Here is a 21982-nt window from a genome sequence, read left to right on the forward strand (position 1 = left end):
GGCAGCACAGGCAGCGGACGTTTATGTCGTTGTCCCCAGGACTTGGAGCGGCAGCTCTTCCCCAGGCCACGACAGAGGAGCCACAGAACGGCTGGAACTCATCAGCCACCTCCATGTCCCCCAGAGCGGCCATACTCACGACCCTTCCAGTACTAGAGCCTGAAGCAATGTCCTAATGAGGCAACTCTGAATTGTAGCAAATCCCTGTTCATGCCCCAGGGTGCTGCCCTCTGACCCAGCCTGCCCACGCAGGGCTCCTGCTCCTCCCTTTTGCGGGTCCTGCACCAGCACAGTCCCACGGTGGGGGGGGCGCTTCCTGGGGATCCAGAGTCTGACAGCAGTGTCCCGGTTACCGCTGTGCTCTAGTGTGTATTAAGTAACATCCTGAAAGAGGACACTTTTATGAAAGGAGGCTTGGAAATAGAAAATAAAAGGGACTTCTTGCATGGCCTGTCTGTTCTGGAACGCGGGTGTGGTTGAGGGAGTGGTTGGGACTGCGTGTAGCTCCAAGGCAAGAAAGCGCAGCAGACGCCTTCCAACCCGGCCCTGGGGTCCCAGCCCCCACCCCCACCCTCTCCGGCTGGAACTGGATCCTGCCGAGGCCCTGTTCTCTGCCTCCGTTAAAATGAAACCTTGATTCAAACTCTATGTGGGCATTTAAATCTGAGGAACAGAACAATCATAATAATAATCAAAATACAGTGTGAAGCAAGACTTGAAAGAAAACCCCAGGTACGAAGAACAGGTGCAGCTTAAGAAGAACAAGGCGGGAAAGGCTAAGCCTGGGAGAGGCTCCTTCCAGGGCCGCCAGTCCTGCCTGGAGAACACACCTGTCCTCCTTGGCCTCTGTGATCACGGTGATGAAAGATGTAGAGTCTTCCATGGCGTCGAAGTACTCCGTATCTTCATCTTCTTCACTGTCCTCTCCTTTGGGAGTTAAGAGGCTTCCTGCAGATACACGCAAAACCGCCGCCTCAGTTTGCAACTCTGAAAACTCACTCACCTGCCTGAGGAAGTCCAGAGCCCAAAGGGTGCCCCCCACTTTGGACCCTGTCCCCCCGCCACCAGCCCTTCATTCCTTTCCCACTTCAGTCACCTGGGCCGCATTAACGCGGTTGTGGCTGCCCTGGGTCCCCTTCCTGGAATGAGCTTCCCGCTCAGTGCTTTGGCTCAAAGGCCTCTCTCCTTCTGGAAGCCTCCCCAGATTGCTCAACACGATGGTCAGTCTGTCTGGGGCCTAGCTACCCTTTCGGATGGACCCGTCACTCCCAGCCCAAGGCCAGGTGGGCTGCCACCTGGTACCAGGGCAGCCCTGCCACAGAGGGACAGTTGGGCTCACTGGACTTTTCTCATAAGAACTGGAACCTAAATGCAGGGAGATAATTACCCTTCGGTAGTGGGTGTGGGAAATACAAAGCCACCGAGGTAGGCCCGAATGTGGGCATGTTAAGGGGCATGTGTACTGGGGGTGTAGGTGGGGGGGGCCATGTAAACAGAGCCAGCTGGCAGGAGGAGGCGGAGACAGAGCACAGATTGGAAGGAACAGAGGCTGAGCAGCCCTGAGCAAGGGACCCAGCCAGGCTGGGTGGCCCTCGCCTACTCGCCTTCGCTGAAGCTCTTGGTGGGGTTGGTGGCCCGGCCGGGGGCGCTACGGAAGGCCCGTTCGAGGCTGTTGTGCTGCTTGGCTAGCTGCTCGATGGTCTCCTCCAGGTGGATGCGCTGTTCTTGTTCATACTGTAGGGCACGCTGCCATTTCCGGCTGTGTGTCTCTGCTAGTTCCAAGAAGTCTCTGCAGGCCTGGGGATGGGGGACAGAGTGGTCGGTGAGCACAGGGCCCAGGGCAGGGGCCTGTCTGCCCCATACCCCACACCCCACCTGCCAGTCAGTCCTGGGGTGTTCAGAAACACCTTTGCTGCCCCCTTGGCTTCTGTGGGGATGTAGGAACTCTGACTTTTCTCTCAGAGCCAGCCCGGGGACAGGCGTCCGCCATGGTGGGCATCCCATAGTCAGGATGCCATCTGAGAGCACCAAACCCGGGCTGTGGCTGGTGGAGGCTGGGTTTCCACATAGCTGGGGCCCAAGCTGCCACATCCTCGCCATGTGCCAGACCTAAGCACGACCTCTGTCCCTATGAGAACCGGAGGCCTATGTGGTGCTCAGGCCAGTCCCTGCCCGTGGCATGGGAGGAAGGAAAGCCACATTCTGCCATAACTTCCTGGCTTAGAGAGGTAAAGGGTCTTATCTGGCACAGGAATTGAGACCAGACCTTCCCACAAAGTTACCTCAAAGTCTATATCACATAACTCTGCTTTTTAAGTAAGGGTCCCCCTTCAGACTTGGGGCCTACTCTGACATTCAGATTCTTTCCAGTTTCCCAGGTCCGTAGGTGGTCCCACTACACTCTTATGAGGCAGGGGTTTGTCGTTCTGTCCCTGATCCCAGTGGAGAGGAGGGCCCGGGCTCAGCTGTTCCTGGCAGGCAGGGAGGGCCAAGCCGGGGACCTCTGGGTTTGCCTTTTCTGGACTGAATGCAGTAGGAAGGGACACGTTTCCTCGGCCCAACATGCACCGGTGGTCTCTGGCCACCACTCCCCGGCCCTCCCTTTCCACACACGTCACATGCTATCTGACCCCGAGGGTTGGAGTCATGCTTTCCTGGAGGGAGAAGGGCACACAGCCCCTCTTCGGTGACACAGGGACAATGCAGCTCTATCTTGACTGTCGGGAGGAACCAGGGAGGTGATGTGGAGTGCTGGGCCAAGCAGCCCTCATAGACACTCCCTGGGAGGCACCAGAGGCATGGGTGCCACCCTCACTGCTCAGACTTCTCTCACGTCTCCCCCAGGGAAGGCTCCTGAGCTGGCTCAGTCAGGTCCCCTGAGATACTTACTCACTCACCCCAACCCCCCGCAATCTCATGCCTACAGATCAGCTTCTCTGCTGACTCTGCCTGTTTCTCTTCATCCCATGGATCTCCAAACTCAGCGGCTACTCTGAGCATCCGCTGGATGAGCGAACACCCTGCTGAGGGGTGGCTGTGGGGGCCTCTCAGGAGAGCAGGAACGGATAGCACCTCGCCAGTGGTAGGCCCCGGCCAGCGTCTCTCTCTCTCCTCAAGCCTACCCCCTCGTGCCTTCTCTGTATCTCACCTCCCAGCACCCGTGCAGAGTGGGCTGGGCAAGGCTTCCTCCCTGACACCCCCTTACCCCCCCACACCATTCTAAAGATGGGATGGGGACCCAAGGAAACCAGCAAAGTAGAGTAATAAGGCTTGCTATCCGGAGTGGGAAGGCCCGGGCTCCTGCACAAGCCACTCAGCCCCTCTGAGCCCATGTCCTGAGACACAACAGTAATATCTGACAGAGCTCAGGCTCCCAGCTTCGCTGTCCACCCCGGCCCGGCAAAATCCTCAAGGCAGAGGAGTGGGGTCATCCCCAATTGACATATGAGGAAACTGAGGCTCAGGTTCCTGCGGCTCCCTTGCGAGGCTCTGGGGAGGAAGTGTATTCACTCCACCTCAGATTCAGGAGTGTTCCCACTCTCCCCGAAAGGGCCCTGCCTGGTCACACCTAAGCCACCGTACCCAGCTTCTCCAGAAGGGGCAGGGATTTATACCAGCAGGTGACCCAGCACAGGTTGGGATGGGAGTAGAGAAATCTCCTTATGCATTTTACAGGCTCTGGAGACAATAGAGGCTGCACCGGGAGCAGCCGCAGGTCTGGGGCTTTCTAGAGTTTGCAAATTATGGATCTGTGAGGTTCAGCTGCTGGTGTGGGGCTACAGTCACGGACCATCATGCAGTTTGGGGACGAGGACATGCCTGATTGCCACTCCCTAGCTTTTGACTTGGGAGCCAAGCCTTTACCACCCAGGGTCCTGCAGTGGCCTTGTCCCTGGTCCCTGCTTCCCCCTCACCACTGCAGGCCTCAGTGTAGGGGGCCTTGACAGCAGACACATGACCACTGTCTCCAAAGGCCAGACTAGAAGACTCCTCTTTGCTGGGTCTGCCCCAGCGGGTATAGAAAGTAGTAGTGGTGGAGCGTGGTGGGCAGAGGACCCCTCTGGGCACCTCAGAAATGTTCCAGATGCTTCTAGGAGTCCTGTGAAATGGGTGGGGAAGGGATTCCCTTCCACAGATTGTGAAACAGGCTCTGAGGTCACACGGCCAGAGGTAGCAGACACAGAGCGGGACCCCAGCTCCTTATTCCGGAGCTCTGTCCACTCTGAGCCGCCCCTCCCTTGAGAGCCCTGGCCCACGGCCTCCGTGATTTCCCACAGCCCAGAGCTCAGCCACCATGCCCAGTCAAGTCAGTCTCGGATCCTGCCATCTGTTTGCTGACCCAGGAAGGAGTCCCAATACCGCAAGAGTGCTGGTCGACCCACTGCTGGCCCAGGCAGCCTGCCAGGTGTTATTGAGCTGGGTGCGCAGTGCAGGTCAGAAGGGGGCCCAGTGCTGGTGGAGGAGGCACGCCCTCACTTCTCTGGGTGGGCATGGGTGGCGGGCGCACTGCCATAGGGAAGCCCCTTGCCAGGTCTCCCTGCCCCTGCCCCCCTGTGAGCCTGAGGCCTAGGGAGAAGGGGCTGCCCAAGGGGACGAGCAGGCCAGGCCTGAGAGCCAGGCTTCCCCCACAGAGCCAGGCCTGCCTGCCCCAAGGTGAGTGTGCAGGGGCCTAGGTTGGCCTGTGCACACAGCCTTTTTATAGACAGGATACACAATGGGTGCCTCATGGCTGTCCGGGTTCTCAGTCTGTGGGTGCTCTGCTCTGCTCTCAGTCTGTGCCTGCTGCTGCCTTCCCCCCAACACCCAGGAAGGTCTGGCAGCAGCACCCAGCCACTCACCTCCTCCCTTGCCCTCCTCCAGCTCTGCTCCCCCACACCCGCCTTCCACAGCTCCCTGGGGACCCTCTACAGCTCCTGCCATCCTCTCCCTGTCACTGGGTTTTAACATCCACGGGCGCTCTGCTTTCATGGAACCCATGGCCTTTAAAACAAGACTGGTCAGAGAGCCCCAAGCAACAGTATAAAACAGGAGCCAGAGGTCACAGTAAATATGCCCCACAAATTCATGCCAGAGGACTCGGTGTGGCCTCTGGGCTTTCTGGCCACAAGAGCAAAGGGGGAAAGACAAACGCAGTGTGAAGATGAATTAGGCTCCCTCTCTCCCACCCCTGAGGTTCTGATGGGCTTGGGCTCTCACTGCCTTAGAAACGACCATTTTCTCCTCCAAGGGAAAATGGAATGTTCGTCGTATTTCGAGGAAATGCTGACAGCCTCTCACAGACCTGGCCCCACATCCTCTCCAGCCTCATCTCCCAGGGCCCCATCATCCCCATGCCATCTGCATGTGGCCCACCAGGCATGTGTCACCCTCTCTCTGGCTCTGTCCCAAACACACCTGCTTATGCTGATGCCTGGCCTGCCACCCACATGCCGCACCCCTGCCGTGAGCCAGAGCTGTCTGGGGCATTCTTGCGAGCGCGGAGCTCCCTGTTTTAACAGAGGCTCAGGGAGGCCAAGGTACTTGCTCAAGGCCCCGGGCGGCATGTGTAGGACCCGAGTCCCAGGCTCTGTGGATGCCATCTACAGTCTCCCAGAGCATGGAACCAGCCCTGTCACCACTTTGTACAGCTGAGCATCATGGCCTGGATGCCCCCTGAGGGATTCCGTGGCCTTCCTGGAGGGAAGCTGGGCTCCCAGAGATGCTCACTAGCAAGGATGTCAAGGAATAACCCTGTTCAAGCACCGGGACTCAGCGGTGCCTCCACAAAGCCTATTACCAGCACCCGTCCTTGTGGCGGAGGACGGGGCCCAAGAGGCCAGGGCTGCTGGCTGACAACCTGGTGACCTCCAGCTTGCTGCCCCTGAAGGACCAAGGGTGTGGGGCAACAGGGGGCAGGACAGGGGCCTCACGTGGCTGGGTTGGGTACATGAAGGTCGTAGAGTGTCACAGTCACCTAGAGATAAGGGCAGGGCAGAGGCTGCTACACCCCAGTATGGAGGGGCTCCTGGGGCTGGACCAAGGCCTTTACCGCTGCTCCTAGAGGAGGGGGGTCATCTGCAGCGGAGAAACTGCCTTGGTCACCGCATGGGCCGTGGCGAGCTCCCCCACCCCTTTCACCCCGTGTGCCTACCTGGTGTCCCTCCTCAACTCCCAAGGCTTCCTCTGCTGCTGCCGGCCTTCTCCAGGCCCCATCCTATTGCCCGGGAATGCTGAGCTGGGCTGTGCCCTGTGTGCTCACTAAGCTGGATTAGGCCAGGGGCCCGCCGGGGGGCTGGCTGGGGGCAGTTTCCGGGGCCCCAGGGAGGGGCCGGGCGGACCCGCGCCCTGAACACCGTCACGTTTCCCCTGAGGCTCTGCCACAGTTCTCAGAGGGCTCGTGCCCTTCCCTGAGCAAGAGCGGTTTCCTATGCCACCTATTAGCTCTTAAATGATGCAAGGCACCAGGAATGGGCAGAACAAAGGAGCCCAGCCTCTGGACCCCGCAAGGGCATTGCCTGCTGCCTACCCTGGGCCAGGCCTATAGCCTCCTGGGCCTTGGTGTCCTCATGGGAAGAAAGACAGTCGAACCCCAGGAGTCCTGCAGAGTCCCTGATTCCATGACCCGTTGAGGAATCGCCCTCTGGGTGGGAACAAGTTTCTAGTTTCCTAGCCCTGTCCCTTCCTCCCACTCCCAGGGCTGTGGAAAGGATCCCCGAGATGAAGAGATGTGGGGTCCTGTGGGCTGCTCCAAAGCAGAGTGGGAACCCAAAAGCCCGGGACAGAAAAGACAGCTCTCCCCCCACCCCATGCTGGGGCCGGCTCTGCTCAGCAACAGGCTGGGGGGCTGGGAGGCCCTGCCCGTCCACCAGGGGCTCTCCCTTCTCAGAAGCCCCACCTGGTGAAGGGAGCTGTGAGGCCTGCTCACCCAAGCTGTGTGAACTCCGAAGGAAGCTGCTGCGGGTCATCCTGAGGGGATCCTATGGGACGGACCAAGTGTCTCTGAGCTGGAAACCTTTGCGCAGCTGTGCCAGGAGGAAGGAGGACAAACTCTAATCGCTTTTTTGTTCCTAATCCTAATCCAGACAATGACCTCGCTGTCCCCAAACACGGGCAGGTGAGCAGGGTGTGGGGTCAGCCGGCCTGGGTCCAATGACCGTCCTGTGTGTGGCCCAGGGAGCCTCTCAAGCTCTCGGGAGGGACTGCAGAGCCAAGACCCTGGTTAAGCCTGGCCTTCAGGGACAACTCGGGAAGCACTGTCTCCCATGCTGTCTCCCCTCTAGATGGGAGCATGAGGAAGATGCCAGAAGACTGTGGGATGTTAGGGTGGGTGACCGTTGGGACTCATGGAGGAGGTGGAGAGATGGGCCAAATGCCCAGAGGTTGCAGGTTGGGTGAGTGCCAACTGAGAGGGCCAGCTTGGCAACGGGCTCTGTCTCTAGCCACCAGCGCACAACAAGTTCTGGTAACCGTGGATGCAGGAGGGATGGGAGAAAGGGCTGTGCTTCCACCTGCAGTCAGACAGAACCTGCCGGATGTCTGACTGCCATATGTCCGGCCTGCAGGGACCCTCAGGCTTTAGGGCTCCCAGGTGGGTGGGCAGCTGGACCCTTTGGCTCTCAGAGTCATGGGGGGCTGCCCATCCACCATCTAACCCCCCACACTGGTCCTCACATGGCCAGCATGACTGCAGACCTGCCTCTCACTGGCCTTCTATCATAAAAGGAGCCAATAGGACAAAGTCAGTCAGAGTGCTCATCTCCCCGAGCCATTGTGCGTGGCCAGAAGCTCACACCTGGGGACACATTGGGGTCAACAGGGTCTTTCTTTCTACTCCTCCCCTAGGAGCAGCAGGCTACCCTCAGTGCATGCTTCCCAGTGGCTGGAAGAGGCAGTGCTGAGATGTAGGCCAGGCTTGCAAGGCTCAGAGGCGGCCGCGGCAGGAGATGCCCAGCCATCCAGGCCTCCAAGACCGAGAGTGGGGACCTGTAGAGTGACGACAGTAGTGCTGGGCTAACCTGGGGGTTGGGGGTGAGGGTTGTGGGGGAGGTCAGGCCCAGCCAAATTGCCACACTGCATCTCAAGCACCCTCCTGGCCCCTAGAGACCAAGTAGCTCCCAGGTCAGGCTGGACCAGCCACCTGCCTGTGGCCCCACCTCGCCCAATGCCCAGAACAGACTCCATGCTCACGGTGGCCAGCCCTTCGCAAACACCGGGCAGGGGGATGGTCACGGCTTCTCCCCGATGTGACTCACTTGTGGCACTGGAGAGGCAGCTTTTCACTTCAGTTCAAACTTTAAAATAGCCCTTTCCACATTCAAAATAGTTTACCCCTTGCACACAGGAACCAGCACCATCTGGCCGCCAGTTTGCCAACTGATTTTAAACAGTTACAGAATCTATTTTTATTCCTCTCCCCAGGCCCCAAATGAGTAAGCTGTCAAGAGGAGAACAGCGGTCAGCTGGACGGGAACCTGCCCACGAGCCCCAGAAGGACCAGGCAAGGCAGCTCCGGGGCCACTCCCCCCTGCTCTGCTTGGGTGGGTGCGAGAACCCCTTCGTGATCTCCAAATGGGGCTGAGAGAAGCCTCAGAGTATTTCCAGCAGCAAAAGAGCTCTGGTCTGGGCTTTATTTCTATGATGCCCCAAATATGAGGATTTGTCTGCATCTGCACACATCTCCCAGCTGGCCCTACTTGCCCCCACCCTGTCCACGCCTGCCTGCACTTTTCTCTTCCAGCTCCCTTCAGCTGGACTGGGGGTCAAGCCTCCCTGAGACAGGCTGCGCCAGTACCTCTCCCCACAGCGTCCCCGCCCTCGGAATCCGCACCCTCATCCTGCCCCACCAGCTCTACTGCAGGCACCAAACAGTGTGTCTTGCAAGTCACTACCTTCCTGGGTAAACTGAGAGCCCCCAAGAGCGCTGTCTGTCCCCTCAGGCCCTTGGAAGTAGGCCTGGCGGGCATCCACCCTCTGTGGGCCAGTGCCACTTCCTCCACTGGGCACCTCAGCCATCTCTCATTTACTGAGGGGCGCCCCCCGACCCGGTTCTGCTTGTTCACTGGCTGATCAAGACTTGTTTCAGGGAAAGGCCCTCCTGCATCTTACCTGCATCTGTGGGACTGACCGCTGGACCCCAGTCCGGCACTGTGACGGTGGAGGTAGGGATCAGACAGTAAGGGGCCCCCATTCTACTAGTGGCTCCTTCCCACTCCTTGCAGTGCCCCCGACCCCGAGACCAGATCTCTCCCTGCACAGCCACTCTGTGGGCCCCGCTGTCAACAAACCCAGCAAGGGCTAGCCACGCAGCTCCTCCCAATAGTCCGAGCCAACAGCCCTTCATAAGCATTGTGGTGGAGAGTGCGCTTCTCAAGGGGCTCCAGGTGCCTGTCCCCACCTCACCCGGGGTCCAGGCTCCAAGCAGCAGGAGGCTATTGCGGAAACTTGGGTTGGACCGCAGTCCTCGGCTGCTGGAGCCTCGTTCAGAGTGGAAAGTGTGGTGTTCTCCATGAGCGTAAGCACCCAGTGTGTCCTGTGAGCAGCTCTATCTCCCCAGGCCTCCCCTCCACCATTGCCACACTCCCCCCTCCTCCGGCATCCCACTGCTCCAGGCCTGCCTGAGAATCTAGTGCGGGCTCTTCTCCCCACCTCCCTCCAGGTGCCCTCCCTTCCCGCCAGTGTGCAAGGGGGGGCTCCCGCCCCACCTCATCAGCCTGCTTTTTTCCCTCTGAGGGTCTTCTGGCCTCGAGCATGCCTCATCGTCTGTGTGGTTATGTTTCTCCAAGAGGTCTTTGTTCCCTGTGTGCCCAAGGCCTAGACCAGGGCCTGACTGGATCAGGGAGGGATTCCAGAGGGCCTCCTATGCCCACACAGTCCCCCTACCCCCTGCAAAGTGCTCAGTGCCTGTGAGCCAGGCCGGCCCGAGCTCACTGCACCTAAGGGCCCTGGGGTGTCCCTGTGGCTGGAGGACCTGAGTCCTGGGCCCCAACATAAGTCACGAACTCTGAGGAACCTCTCACATCTCACCCCCTGAACGTCCATGGCGATACCGAGGATTTCTTCTGCGGGGAGCAGGGGCTATGAGGCTGGCATGCAGGCCTCATGGGCCACCCTTAGGAAGCTGGGGTCACCTGGCAAAGCGCAGGTGTGCTGGGCCTGGTGACGGGTGGCGTGCCTCAGCCCTTCGGCACAGACCCCACAGCCAGCATTGCGGGTGGCCCAGGGCCCAGTGGTTGTAACCCCAAGTGCTCGTTGAATAGCCAGGCCTTCCCCCCCACCCACCCCCTAGGCAAGATGACTGCTCTGGGCCTCAGGGTGACACCTGACTAACACAAATGATGTTGATGACAAGGAAGCCACAATAACCCCAACCTCATGTGGCTGTTGTGAGGCGCAAACAAAGGCACAGGAAGAATGCTGGCGGACTACAGCTGTTACCGGTCACCTTCCCAGTGACCTGTCCTTCAATCCTGCTTTACCCCAAAGATGAACTTACAGGAAAAGAGAATGAAAACTGGAATTGACTCTTTTCCTTTATGGAAACGAATACCCAAAGCAGGAGCTGGGAAGACATATTAATTCGACCGCGCTCCACCTTAGACCTGGGACCAGCCCAATGCGCCCGCACACCAGGTGCGTCCTGGGTCCCAGGAAGGACGCACGACGCCGGGGCGCTGAGGTTCAAGACTCCATCTATGAACCAAAGTTGTTTCATGGTGCCATGAGGTCGCTCCTCCAACGGTGGGCCAGTTCACAGCTACGCAAACAGCAATCGATGCAGGGGCCCATGGGCCCCTGCTTCGGATCAGATTTGCAAAATTCCCCCGCCAGGGAGCGCACCACCACCCCAGCCCTGTGTTCCCTACATGCTCGTTCTCACTTGAGGCCGAGGCTCCGGAGGCTGGGAGCTTTGGGGTTTCCCTGTGGGCTGCCCAGGCCAGCGGTGGTGGCGGGGGGGTGGACAGGACGCTGCATCCACGGAGGCCGCGTGGACAGATGTGGTCCCTATTCATACCTTTCCTTCCTGCCTGTGAGTGACTCTCCTCACTGGTCTGGGCCCCACTCCGTGCCCTCTGCGGGTCCTGCTTTGGCTCTCAGGATGTCCAGCTAGCTCCCCAGCAAGGGGATGGTGGGTGGTGGTCATCCAGGCTTGAGCCCCTCTCCCAGCCAAATGTGAACCTCCCCAGCCCTTCCCTAGGTCTTCTACACACTTGACCTTCAAAAGTGGGCCTCTGAGCTACTGTCCATGCTGCTCCTTGAGAAGGCTGCACAGCCACCCTGAGGTGTGATGGGCTATCACCGGGTGCGTCCTCTGGATCATGAGCTCCAGGGGCAACGCGGAGTCCCTGCCTGGCACAAGCCCAGCGAAGGCTCAATGGGAAGCTGGTCAGGTCTGGGTTCAAGTTCCAACAGCCAGGCCTTTCCTAATTGCAGGAGCCATGTAGACACGGCTTCACCAACCAAAACCACGAGCGGAGGGAGGGGGCCAGGACTCAGTACAGCCCTCCTGTGAAAAACGCAATTTATGAGTTAATTTCCTAAGTCTCACTTCCTATTTCTCCGTGACCAGGCTGGGTCATTTCTCTGCAAGACGGAGTGACAAGTGGCTCTGGCTGAGGGTTGCTGCCAGACCCACTTTCTCACTGACCTTGTTCAGGTGAGGAAATGGAAGGAGCATGGCTCTGTAAATGGTAACAGCAGGCAAACATGAGATGTGGGCTACTTAGAATTCTCTTTTCTGATATATGACACCCATTTGGGTTCCAACATCACATATTAGGCACTCCCACTGGGTACTCCCAACTGCTGTTGGGGACACAGGTGAGTTAAAATCCAAGTCTCACTTTGGGGGCACAAAGACTGGTGGAGGCAGATGTCAATGTAACTGGGGAAAGTGCACAGTGGGCTCAGTGAGGCACAGCAGTGCCCGATGGTTCCAGAGGGTTCTAGCCAGAAGGAACGGCTTCCTGACAAGGAGGCTGGACAGCCTCCCAGCCCTGGTGACATCCATGTGGGATTCTAGAGGATGTAAAGGGATCTACCAGGTATCTAAAGGGTGGGGAAAGTTCTAGAAGGTACAGCACAGGCAAAGACACAAAGAGGTGGAACACTGTGGCACTGTTCAACATTCCTGATCCAGAAACTTGTTCTGAGCCTCTTGATTCCTCCAACACTTACAGAAGGGAAGGGGCCGTGCTCCACTCAAGGTGAGTCTCACTGCACTGGCCCCCTGGGGGCAGTGGCACAGGAATGGGCTGTGTCACTAACCATGGTTCCTATGGAATGGTCTAAGGAATTGTCCAGAGGGCCGCCTCCCTGCCCTGCTGGGAGCTAGGGATCTACAGGCTTGTGAAGGTTCCCAAAGCAACTTTTCCCAAATCTGAAGGAGATTTGATTGTCCCTCTGACTTTTCTCCTGAAGGCTCAACAACCCCAGACTCTTGGCCATCTTGGGAAAAAGTGAAGGTGACACAGCTGGTCCCTCTCTGTGTGTGAAGAGTGCTGCTTGCCCAGGACCCTTTACAAGATGTGCTCCTCCATAGGCTCTGGCCAGCCATCCCTCATTTTCTTCTCCACTTGTAGGACTCAATCTCATTCAGAGCCCATGACAAGGTGGAAAACCATAGCCATTTGCAGTTCACAGGAGGGGGGGCCTGCCCTCTAGTGGCAGTGGGAATAGATTCCCCAAACTCAGGCATGGGGGATGCTGGAAGCTTCCCTCCAGAGGGCAAGAGTATCCAGTCAGGGTGCGGGAGAGGGCGTTGCAAAGGGATCTCAACAGTGGGGAGAAACAGGTTCCTCCTCTCATAGCAAGAACTGGAATGACCTGGGGAACCACGGTTTGTGCCTTCTGGGGACAACGGGGGTAGCTTCCACTCATCCTGGGTCCCCAGCTTCCCAGGAAGCGCCCTGGTGTGGCTGTAGCCTAAAGGTAAGACACAAAGCAGGGACTCAGGTCCTGAGACTGGGGGGCTTTACCCTGGTGATGCAAGGCCCCCAGTCCGTGTGCTGACCACAGAGAGGAGGGGGCCTTTGCCACCCTTGGAGGTCTCATCCTCACTGCCTCTGAGCGTGTAGGGGCATCACTGCCCCCATGAGCCTCACAGACCCAACCTTGCATTTTGGCTCGGATACACCAGCTGGGTGACCCTGGGCAGCTTGGGTGACTTCTTTGAGCCTCGGTTTCCACTTTACACTAGCCTAGTGGTACTAACGAGGTTGTAGCAAGGGGTGAGTGGTCTTGGGTGTGAATGCACATGGCTTCCTTAGTTACAGATCCCTGGTCCAACCCCTTCCTTGTAATAGGGGTAGAAGCCAAGGCCTGGTCAGGGGTGGGGATAATTTGTCCAAGGGGCCTCTGCAGAAAGTGCGAGTTTAGACTCACACTGACACAGTCTGACAACTGTGTAAGTGAACTCCCTGCCCAGAACTGACTCAGTTCCTGCCCTGTGAGGCACGGTGTCAGGAATGGGTCCCAGGAGAAAGGCGGGCCTCCGCACAGGTCTGGGCTGTCAGCACAGCCTGCTGGGGCCAGCCCCTCACTTCTGGGTGTGCCACCCCACAGGGGAGGTAGGTGGGAGGGGCCCTCACATCAGGTTCATGGCAGCGGGTGGGCAGAGCCCTGTCCAGGGTGCAGCTCTCCCTCACTCTGGTGGACTTTCCCAGTGCTGGAACTGCAAACAGGGTTCTGTAACTCACCCCAGGGGCTTGCTTCCTATCAAACAATTCATTACACACTTAGATGGTGCGCGGTTTCTATGGCTTCCTAACACAGACGAGCCTCTGATGCCTGATAAAAGATTTCTGCTAAAGACACCAGCTGAGAAGCTCATTATCTGGGAAAAGTCAGAGCTGCTTACTCGAGACAAAGCCTCTTTGGTCCTGGCAGGCGGGGAGGCCGTGCTGGGGAAGCCGCGAGTGGGCGACGGCTTCCGGGCCCAGTGGGGAAACACAAGTGCGTCATTCTGTCATCAAGCGCCTCATATCTGGGCCTGTCACTGCAAGAAGGGCAGTGACCCAGACCCCGAGAGTCTGGGGGCTGTAAGGAGGCTGGCTGGCGGGCACCTGGATGGCTCAGTGGTTTAAAGCCTCTGCCTTCGGCTCAGGTCATGATCTCAGGGTCCTGGGATCGAGCCCCGAATCGGGCTCTCTGCTCAGCGGGGAGCCTGCTTCTTCCTCACTCTGCCTACTTGTGGTCTCTGTCTGTCAAATAAATTAAAAAAAAAAAAAAAAAAAAAAAAGGAGGCTGGCTGGCCTAAGAGGGATAGCATAGGACAAAGCGAGTACAAACCGATGATGGGACCAACTCACAGGGCAGCCTCTGGGTGGACACACCCAGTGCAGCCCCAGATTCACCCCTGTGTGTGTGGACAAAGGTCTGTGCTTGCTTCAGGCCCCAGGGTACAGATTCCTCAGGCCTCCTCCTGCTCCAGTGGCAGCTCCAGGGGCAGGGTGGGTACGGGGAGGGTGTGGGGGTGATGGGCATGGTCAGACCTGAGTCAGACCTGGGGCAAATCTCTGATGGCCACAATTTTACCCCAAGGTCTTGGCCCCACCATGGGCTCCAGCGTCCACCTTCCCACTCTTCTCTTGGCCTCTGGACTCGTTCCGACTACTGGCTCAGCTCTGGTTGAATTGCCTTGATTTGGAGGCTGGACACTAGTACTGCCCATTGTCTCTGGCCAGCCTGATGGCCTGCCCGAGCCGCCACCTCTGGATGTGGCCACCTCCTCTGAGATGGCCTCCATTTTCCCACACCTCCCCCTCTCTGGTCTTCTTGTCCCGATATGCCCCTCTTGGGGGCTGTCCACGGGAGGAAGCTGTTGCGGTCAGACCTATATCTACAGGATGGAGGCCAAAAAGAGCATCCACATCTTGGGGAAAAACTCATGGGGCAGGAGGAAAAAGAGCCCAAAAGCCCAGGTAAGCATTATATTCTCTGCGTCCACGGACAGACCCTCCGACCTCCCAGTCACAGCAATGTGGCTTCCAGAACCCTGTGGAAAGTGGCAATCCCCAAGGCTGTGCCTCTCAGTTTATGGACTGTGGCTACTCATTTGGCTACTGTCAGGTTGGCACGACCACTGGCAGGTGCACCTTCAAGCTCTCCTGGCTAAGGGAACCCACGGCACCGGGCCTCCAGCTGCACCCCTGCTCCAGGGGTTACTGGGCCCTGATCCTGTTGCTTCTGAGCAGCGAACTTGGGGAAGGAGCAGTAGCAGCCATTGTGGATCAGCATGGCCGCCTTGTCCCCAATGTGTGGGCGGGGCCACCTGCTCCACCTGGGGCCCTGGCCCTCCTGGCCTAGGCCCCAAGCCCCCATCAGGATTCACACTTCACTGGGGTCCCCAGCAGGCAGCTACAGACATGGCAGGAGGCTTTGGGAAATGACCTGAGGCCACCAAGAAATGGAGCCCTGGTTTGTCAAGCACCCTGGCCACCACCTACTTGGGGACTGCGGTGCTGGTAACAGGGAGTAGCTCCTTCTGGAGCTACTGTCCTGTCCCCAGCTGCGTGGGGGCCAGCAGTGCAGGTGGGTACTTACATTGATCATAGCATTTGAGGTGATGCGAAAGAGGGTGGCCCGCTCGTTCACGGCCTTCAGCTTCTCACTGCTCTCATAGGGGATTTTGAGGCCGTCCAGCTCACTCAGGGAGCGCTGGAGCGCAGCGCCATGCTTGGCGATGAGGTCATTGCACGTGCTGAGGTCGTCCAACTTCAAGGAGAGGCTCTGGATGGTGCAGTGTAGCTCGCTCTTATCAGCTGGAGAGGCAGTCTCGTCGTCGTCGTCCCCAGAGTCATCTGAGGAAGGGAAAAGGGTTGCCATGGTTGTTAACTGGCCAACACAACACTGAGAAGCCCACGTGGCCTGGGCCCAGGAGGAGGGAACAGATAGAGCCTCCCCCACCAAACAGAGTGCCCTAACTGGTTGAGCTCCTGCTCCCGGCCAGCCCTCCAGGGTGGGCATGGGCCCTCCTGAGTCCATGGGAGGGGACAGAAAGGGGGACCAGCTCGACAGACAGTGCCTGCCCCGCACTGTGGAAGGGGCAGGCCTACAGACACCCACCTGCGTGGGGGGCACTAGCCCCCTAAGCTATGCCACACGGGCCAGGGTGGCCCGTGCTGGGTGGGGAGGTGGAGATCGCCGCGAGGAGCAGCTCCCGTCACAGACCAAGGACACCGGATGAAGGCCAGCTCCTCTCCCCACATCATGGTCCCAGCCAAAGTCGACCCATACTTTCCTGCCGGCCTCACTCTACCCCGAGCTCCACGCCCAACAGCCGGCCACGCTGAACTGCCCTGTTCTGTGCAACACCTGAGTGAGTGCTCAGGCTTGGGGCCTCTCCCACAGGGCCCTCACTGCTTGCAACCACCTCCTAGTTCCCCCACCTCCTCAGAGGCCTCACCCCTACCCAGACCCAGCCCCATGCCCCCTATCTTCAGAGCCTGCCTAAAGACCCCCAGGCCAAAGTCATCTTCCCCTGCCCTGCTTCTGCCCCCCAGCCTTCCCCCTATAGGTCCCCACCCACCTCCCCTGCACGAACAAGGCCACTCTCCTTTATCAAATCCCTTTAGTCCAGACGTGGAGCATGGCATCTCTGTGGTCTTGTCAGGGTAGGGATGATGCCATCCCCCAGGGACAGACAGGTAGCTGGGGTCCTCCCGGCTAGTCTGTCTGCCTCCACAGCCACCCTCTTCACACCAGGGTCAGGCGGGGGCCCCCTCTCCACTGGCCAATCCGCTCACTTCTCAAAAAGCCACCTGGCGCCCACAAGGGGTCATTCTTGGGAGTCTGGGGTGCCTTGGAGCCCAGCCTGCTGCCAGCCCTGCCTGTGTTCAAAGGCTTGCAGGGTGGTGGGGACCTCGTGGTGGGGGGTGCACCACTGTGAGTGGGGTAGGTGGGGAGCTAACCTGGGCTCTGCTCCATGCGACCATAGAGAGGCTGTCACTGGCACGTGAGTGTCCAAGCCTGTAAGTGACAGGGGTTTCTGAAATGTCTTGTTTCAGAAACAATCAGCACAAAACTTTTTTTGGGGGGGGGAAAGGAAATCTGTAACCCAAGATACAAAATTTTTTACAAAGGCACATACTGTGAGGGAACAGCTTTCTTCCCATGACAGACAGGGTGCGTGGGGGTGGCTGTGGCTGAGTTATGACTCTGAGCCTGCCCTGAGCAGGTGGCGGTTGCCAGGCCGGCCGGTGGCATGGGACCCACATGGGCTGGAAGCTGGGGGTGCAGTGGGCCAGCATCAGCCAGGCTGGGGCAGGGGTTCTCCCTCTCCCCACCGTAGCTAGCCTAGCGATGGCTCAGAAAGGACCCGGGGTCTGGAGACGCATGTGTGGCGTCTGGGCCACCTGCTCGAGTGGTGTGAACGCTGAGCCTCACGCACTGAGTCTCACGCACGGCCTCACGCACTGTCAACAGACAGTAAGATGGGAGGAAAGGTACGTTCTTGGACGCCAAGCCACCCATTTCGGGCACTGTGGTTAAGGGGCAGAGCTGGATCCGAATCCAGGTCTGTCGAGCGTCAGAGCCTGGGCACTCAGTTACGATATAAGCTCCTGTCACCTTTCCAGGTTCAACATGTGTAACACCCAGAATGGCCCAGAATGGCCAGCCACCAACCGGTCAGAGCAAGGGCTTCTGTACACTGGGAGGGCTGTGTGGGGACACGCCAGCTGTGGGTCAGCCTGAATGGGACCCCCCTCCCCCCCCCACACACATACCGTTCTCTAAGCAAGAAGCACAACCAGCCTAACTTGGAGCCTCTGCCTGTGTGGTGGGCAGAGGTGGGTAACCGCATTTCTAGTTAACTTGTTAATAAGCAGCTCTTAGGGTCCAGGTCCAGCAGCCAGGGATGTGGAAATGTACTTGTTCTGTTCCCAAATCATGGGCTATGTTGTTGGAGGAAGGATGGGAAGATTCTTGGGTCAGCGGTTACTGACCAGCACAGTGTGTTCTATGGGTGTGGGCAGGGAGATTCTGTCCCAGAAGGACAGTGGGATTGGGAGAATGAGGGAGGCAGGGCAGGTGCAGGGTGGAGGAGAGTGAGGGATTGGGTGAGTGAAGGGATGAAGGATCTTGAGCATTTCACAGGAGGCCTGTGCAGGGTTTCTCGGTGGTATGCACGGAGATGGCGGTTACACACAAGAGGGCAGTATCCGGACAAGAGCAAAAGCAGTAGTGGGGGAAGGAGCTATTTGGAGAGGAGGGATGGTAAAGGGCTTCTGGCTCCACTGAGAAGACTGAACCTTCATTCCTTGGCAAGAGGGAGAGTAGGAGCACTCGAGCAGAGATCCATGGGAAAGACAAGACTGGTGGCAAGTGGCAAGATGAACAGAGAGATCAGAGTAGCCACAGGAGGCCAGGGGCTGGAAAGAACAGAACCTCTGAACCCAGCGGAAAAGGGCTGATGGCCACACCCACCCAGCTGCAAGGCTATGACCGTCTAGGGACAGCCATGCTCCCAGGCAGTCTCAGTCCCTGGCCAGTCCTCGAGGGTGGGGCCTAGCAGACATGTGGCCTGATATGTGGCCTAGCTGCTCACTTCCCCCACAGTGTCAGGGGCTGTTCGGCCGAGCACAGTGCTGTGAACAACCCCCCATTCAGGCCTGGGCGGAAGCAGAGCTAAACCCTGGAAGGGGACTCTGCCTCTGACACGATGACCTCTGACCATGCTGAGTCTCCAGGTCTCAGTGTGGGGTCAGGGTCCTTGCAAGGAGCAGACTCACATTAGAAGGAGAGATGAAACTCGTTATTAGAGGCATAAATAAAACTATTACTGTGACGCTACTCGACCTAGAAAAAATAGTGAACGGCATTGAACTAGCTTTGGCTTTCTGAAGGATAAACCAGCAGCTACCCAAGGGCGGAAAAATGGCTCTTCAGCTTCCATGGCCTGCCTCTTCCTTTGATCGGGGAACTCCGCTGCGGGGGGAGGGGATGTAGTGGAATTTGGTCCAAAGGAAGGCAAACACTTGCATGCACAAAGTTGTTCAAGCCTGTGGCTCTCAAGTTTATGGCCTTGGGGGTTCTCAAGCTTTTATGACTGTTTTGTGACACTGCCTGTCCCCTCTGTTAAATCTGCATCTCCACAAAACAGTCAACACTAACATATCCACAAACGTAAAATCCTACAGAAATTCTGCAACTCTATGAATGCAAGAATAGCAGCAACTGAAATCTAGGGCGAGGTCAAAGCCAGGCTCATGGGCCACAGGAGCTCCTGCCCTGGCCTGCCTCAAAGCCCATGTGAAGGCCACAGCTTAGTGCTCTGAGCAGCTCTGGGGGGAGGGGTGGTCAGGCTGTCCTAGGGCGGCATAAACATAAATGTTCTACTTTCCCAGGCGCCTCCTTCTTAGCCACTGCTTTATCTCTGTTCACAACAACTGGTAGAGCTTTGGGGGAGGCAGACTCTGGCCCTAAGATAAAGGACAATTGTCTGACTGTAAGGGTGCTCCCGGTCCTCCCCGTCTTCTGCTGCACTCATTTCTCCCATTTTCTTCAGCTGCGGTCAGCTGATATAGGGGTAGCAAGAGCGTTCGGGCCCAGCCTCTTGGGCCGTCAGGTGACACCGCTTGTGGAATGGCTAGGCTGAGCCCAAGAGGGCAGACTGACCCCTGAACTCCCTCCAGAGCACAGGCGCCTTTAGGTCATGCCCATTGCACCCAGGCCCATGCCTTTGCTTTCAGATGGGAAAACTGAGGCCCAGACTGAGGAGAGGGGCTTGGTCAAGGTCAGACGCTGGAGCCACAGCAAAGGCAGCTATAATTAGATTTTACTGAGTCCCTCCTCTGTCAGACAGGGCCCAGACCTTTCCAAATGCCTAAGATGCATTTGCTAAGGGCTCAGACCCTAGGACCCAGGACAGATGACCCAGATACCTTTCCCAGGAGAGGAGTCCATGGTGCGGGGGGGAGGCTGCTTTATGCGCCTGCTATCAGAGCCTCCTCCCCAGGCGGCGGGATGCCGGCCTCTGATCACAGCCACGTACCAGCTGCTGCCATCAAGGGCCCGCAGCGCTGGGGGGCACTTAGGTCTGCAGGGGCACAGTGGTGGGGCTCACTTCCTCTCTCAGCACAGCCAGGGGACAGGCAGGAGAGGACAGGCAGGGGGCTGCCTTTACTGGGCAGCAGGTGTGAGCAAAGGGGCCAGTGAAAGCACCCCAAAGTACACGGGGCACCTGTCGTTTGCTTGGTGAGGACCTTTCTGCCCATTCTTCCCTCGATCCCTTCACCAGGAATCTTGGCCCCTTCACTGGGGCGAGTCTTTCCCCTTCCCTCCACGATAGGCCCTGTCACCCTGGCCCTGCAGTGCCCCTCACTGCCTGCCTCCGCTGAGCTCCCTGCAGCCATCTGCTCTGCTTCCCCCATCTGGCTTCCGGCTGGCTCTGCACCGGGCTGGGGCCCTCTGGGAATGCCGCATGGGTTGCACTGGCACCCAATCGGGTCTCAGCAGCTCACAAAACAAACTCTGGAAGAGGCAGCTTCCCACCGCCCAGTGAGGAAGCAGCTGGATGAGAGGGCAGCATCCTAACCTTGCACCCTTAGCAGCCCCATTTCCCAGTTGAGGAAACTGAGGCTCAGAGCAGGAAGGGTCCAACAGGTGTGAGGGGCGGAGCTGGGGTGTCCCATCCCCCGGGCCCCTTCGTGGGCTCATGGGCTCATCCTCCCACAAAGCTCATGCCTGCTTTGCAAAAGCCCGGCTGCTGTCCTGCTGTGCTTCCCAGCAGGGCTGCCAAGGCCACCTTTCTGAACTCCCACCACTCTTCCTCAGGCCTTGCTCTATGCACTGCTACTCCTGGCGTGCTCCTAACACTCAGATCAAACCTCCCCAGCAAAGCCGCTAAGCAGGAGCCTGTTGAGGGGCTCTCCGTCGGTGGAGGCTGTGGTTTCCGAAACAGGACACTGGGCCTGGAAGACGGAGAAGCTGACTCTGCTCTTGGTCTTCCCCGGGGACCGCACAGGGCCAGAGGACCTGCAACTTCTAATGAAAATGAATTCTCAGTAACTGCGGGGGATCTCAGCCTGACATTCCTTAGCCGGTGGCACTCCCAAGCTCCAGACTACAGAACACTAAAGAACAAATTGATTTGGCCCCTGAGGCAGACTCGGAGCTCGAGATGAGGTGTGAGCAGCTCTTCGGATGTGGGACCATGTGAAACAAATGGGCCAGGCTATTCTCAGACGCCACCATTTCTAGAAAGGCACTGATTCCTAAAATGCCCATCAGTTTTCACCAGCTACACACAAGAATGAGTTCTTTCTGTGAGAAGAGAATATATCCCAGGGCGTTGGGTGGCTCAGTCAGTTGAGCGTCCGACTCTTGATGCTGGCTCAGGTCGTGATCTCAGGGTCATGAGATCGAGCCCCACGCTGGGCTCCTTGCTGGGCATGAATCCTGCTTAAGGTTCTCGCTCTCCACCTCTCCCCTTCCCCCACCTGCTCTGTCAACAACAACAACAACATGAAGAGAATAAATCCATAAAACTCAGCAGTCACAACTTGCCTGTCCATCTTGGCCAGGCCCGCAGAGCCTGGCAGTGGCCTTTCATCCATGGCAAGCTCTCTGAGTATAAGAGTTTCCAACCTTTGGTTGCCATACTGGCTTGGCTAGTCCTCCCCCGGCCCCCTCATGCATGTCCTTCCTAGAACTTCAGAATGTGACCTTATTTAGAAGGGTTATTACAGATATAATTGGTCAAGATGAGGTCATACTAGAATAGGGTGGCTCCTTAATATGATTGATGTCCTTAAGAGAAGAAAAGACACTGAAATATACGTGATGCAGAGACAGAGAGACTGGAGGGACAGATATGTTCACAAGCCAAAGAATGCCAAGGACTGTTGGCAACACCGGAAGCTGAGAAAGGCCTGGAACAGATTCTCCTTAGGCCCTCAGAGGGCACAGCCTGGCCAACACCTTGATTCCAGGTTTCTGGCCTCCAGAACTGTAAGAGGATGAATTTCTGTGGTTCTCTGCCTCTGGTTTGTGGTTGTTTGCTATG

General features: G+C 57.9%; 1 protein-coding gene across 3 annotated transcripts in view; it reads right to left on the bottom strand.

Moving 5' to 3' along the window:
• Positions 1-21982, bottom strand: part of LOC111160054 (oxysterol binding protein 2) — a 158690-nt gene that overhangs the window by 16734 nt on the left and 119974 nt on the right. For all 3 annotated transcript variants that reach the window (XM_022522859.1, XM_022522860.1, XM_022522861.1), the window contains 3 exons: positions 15520-15776; positions 1601-1797; positions 831-944 (listed from right to left, as the gene is read on the bottom strand). In XM_022522859.1, coding sequence (XP_022378567.1) covers positions 831-944; positions 1601-1797; positions 15520-15776 — 568 coding nt within the window. The remainder of the gene's footprint in view (positions 1-830; positions 945-1600; positions 1798-15519; positions 15777-21982) is intronic.

Source organism: Enhydra lutris, unplaced genomic scaffold (genome assembly GCF_002288905.1).
Source record: "Enhydra lutris kenyoni isolate GAN:26980312 unplaced genomic scaffold, ASM228890v2 scaffoldscaffold73, whole genome shotgun sequence".
NCBI classification, from domain to species: domain Eukaryota; kingdom Metazoa; phylum Chordata; class Mammalia; order Carnivora; family Mustelidae; genus Enhydra; species Enhydra lutris.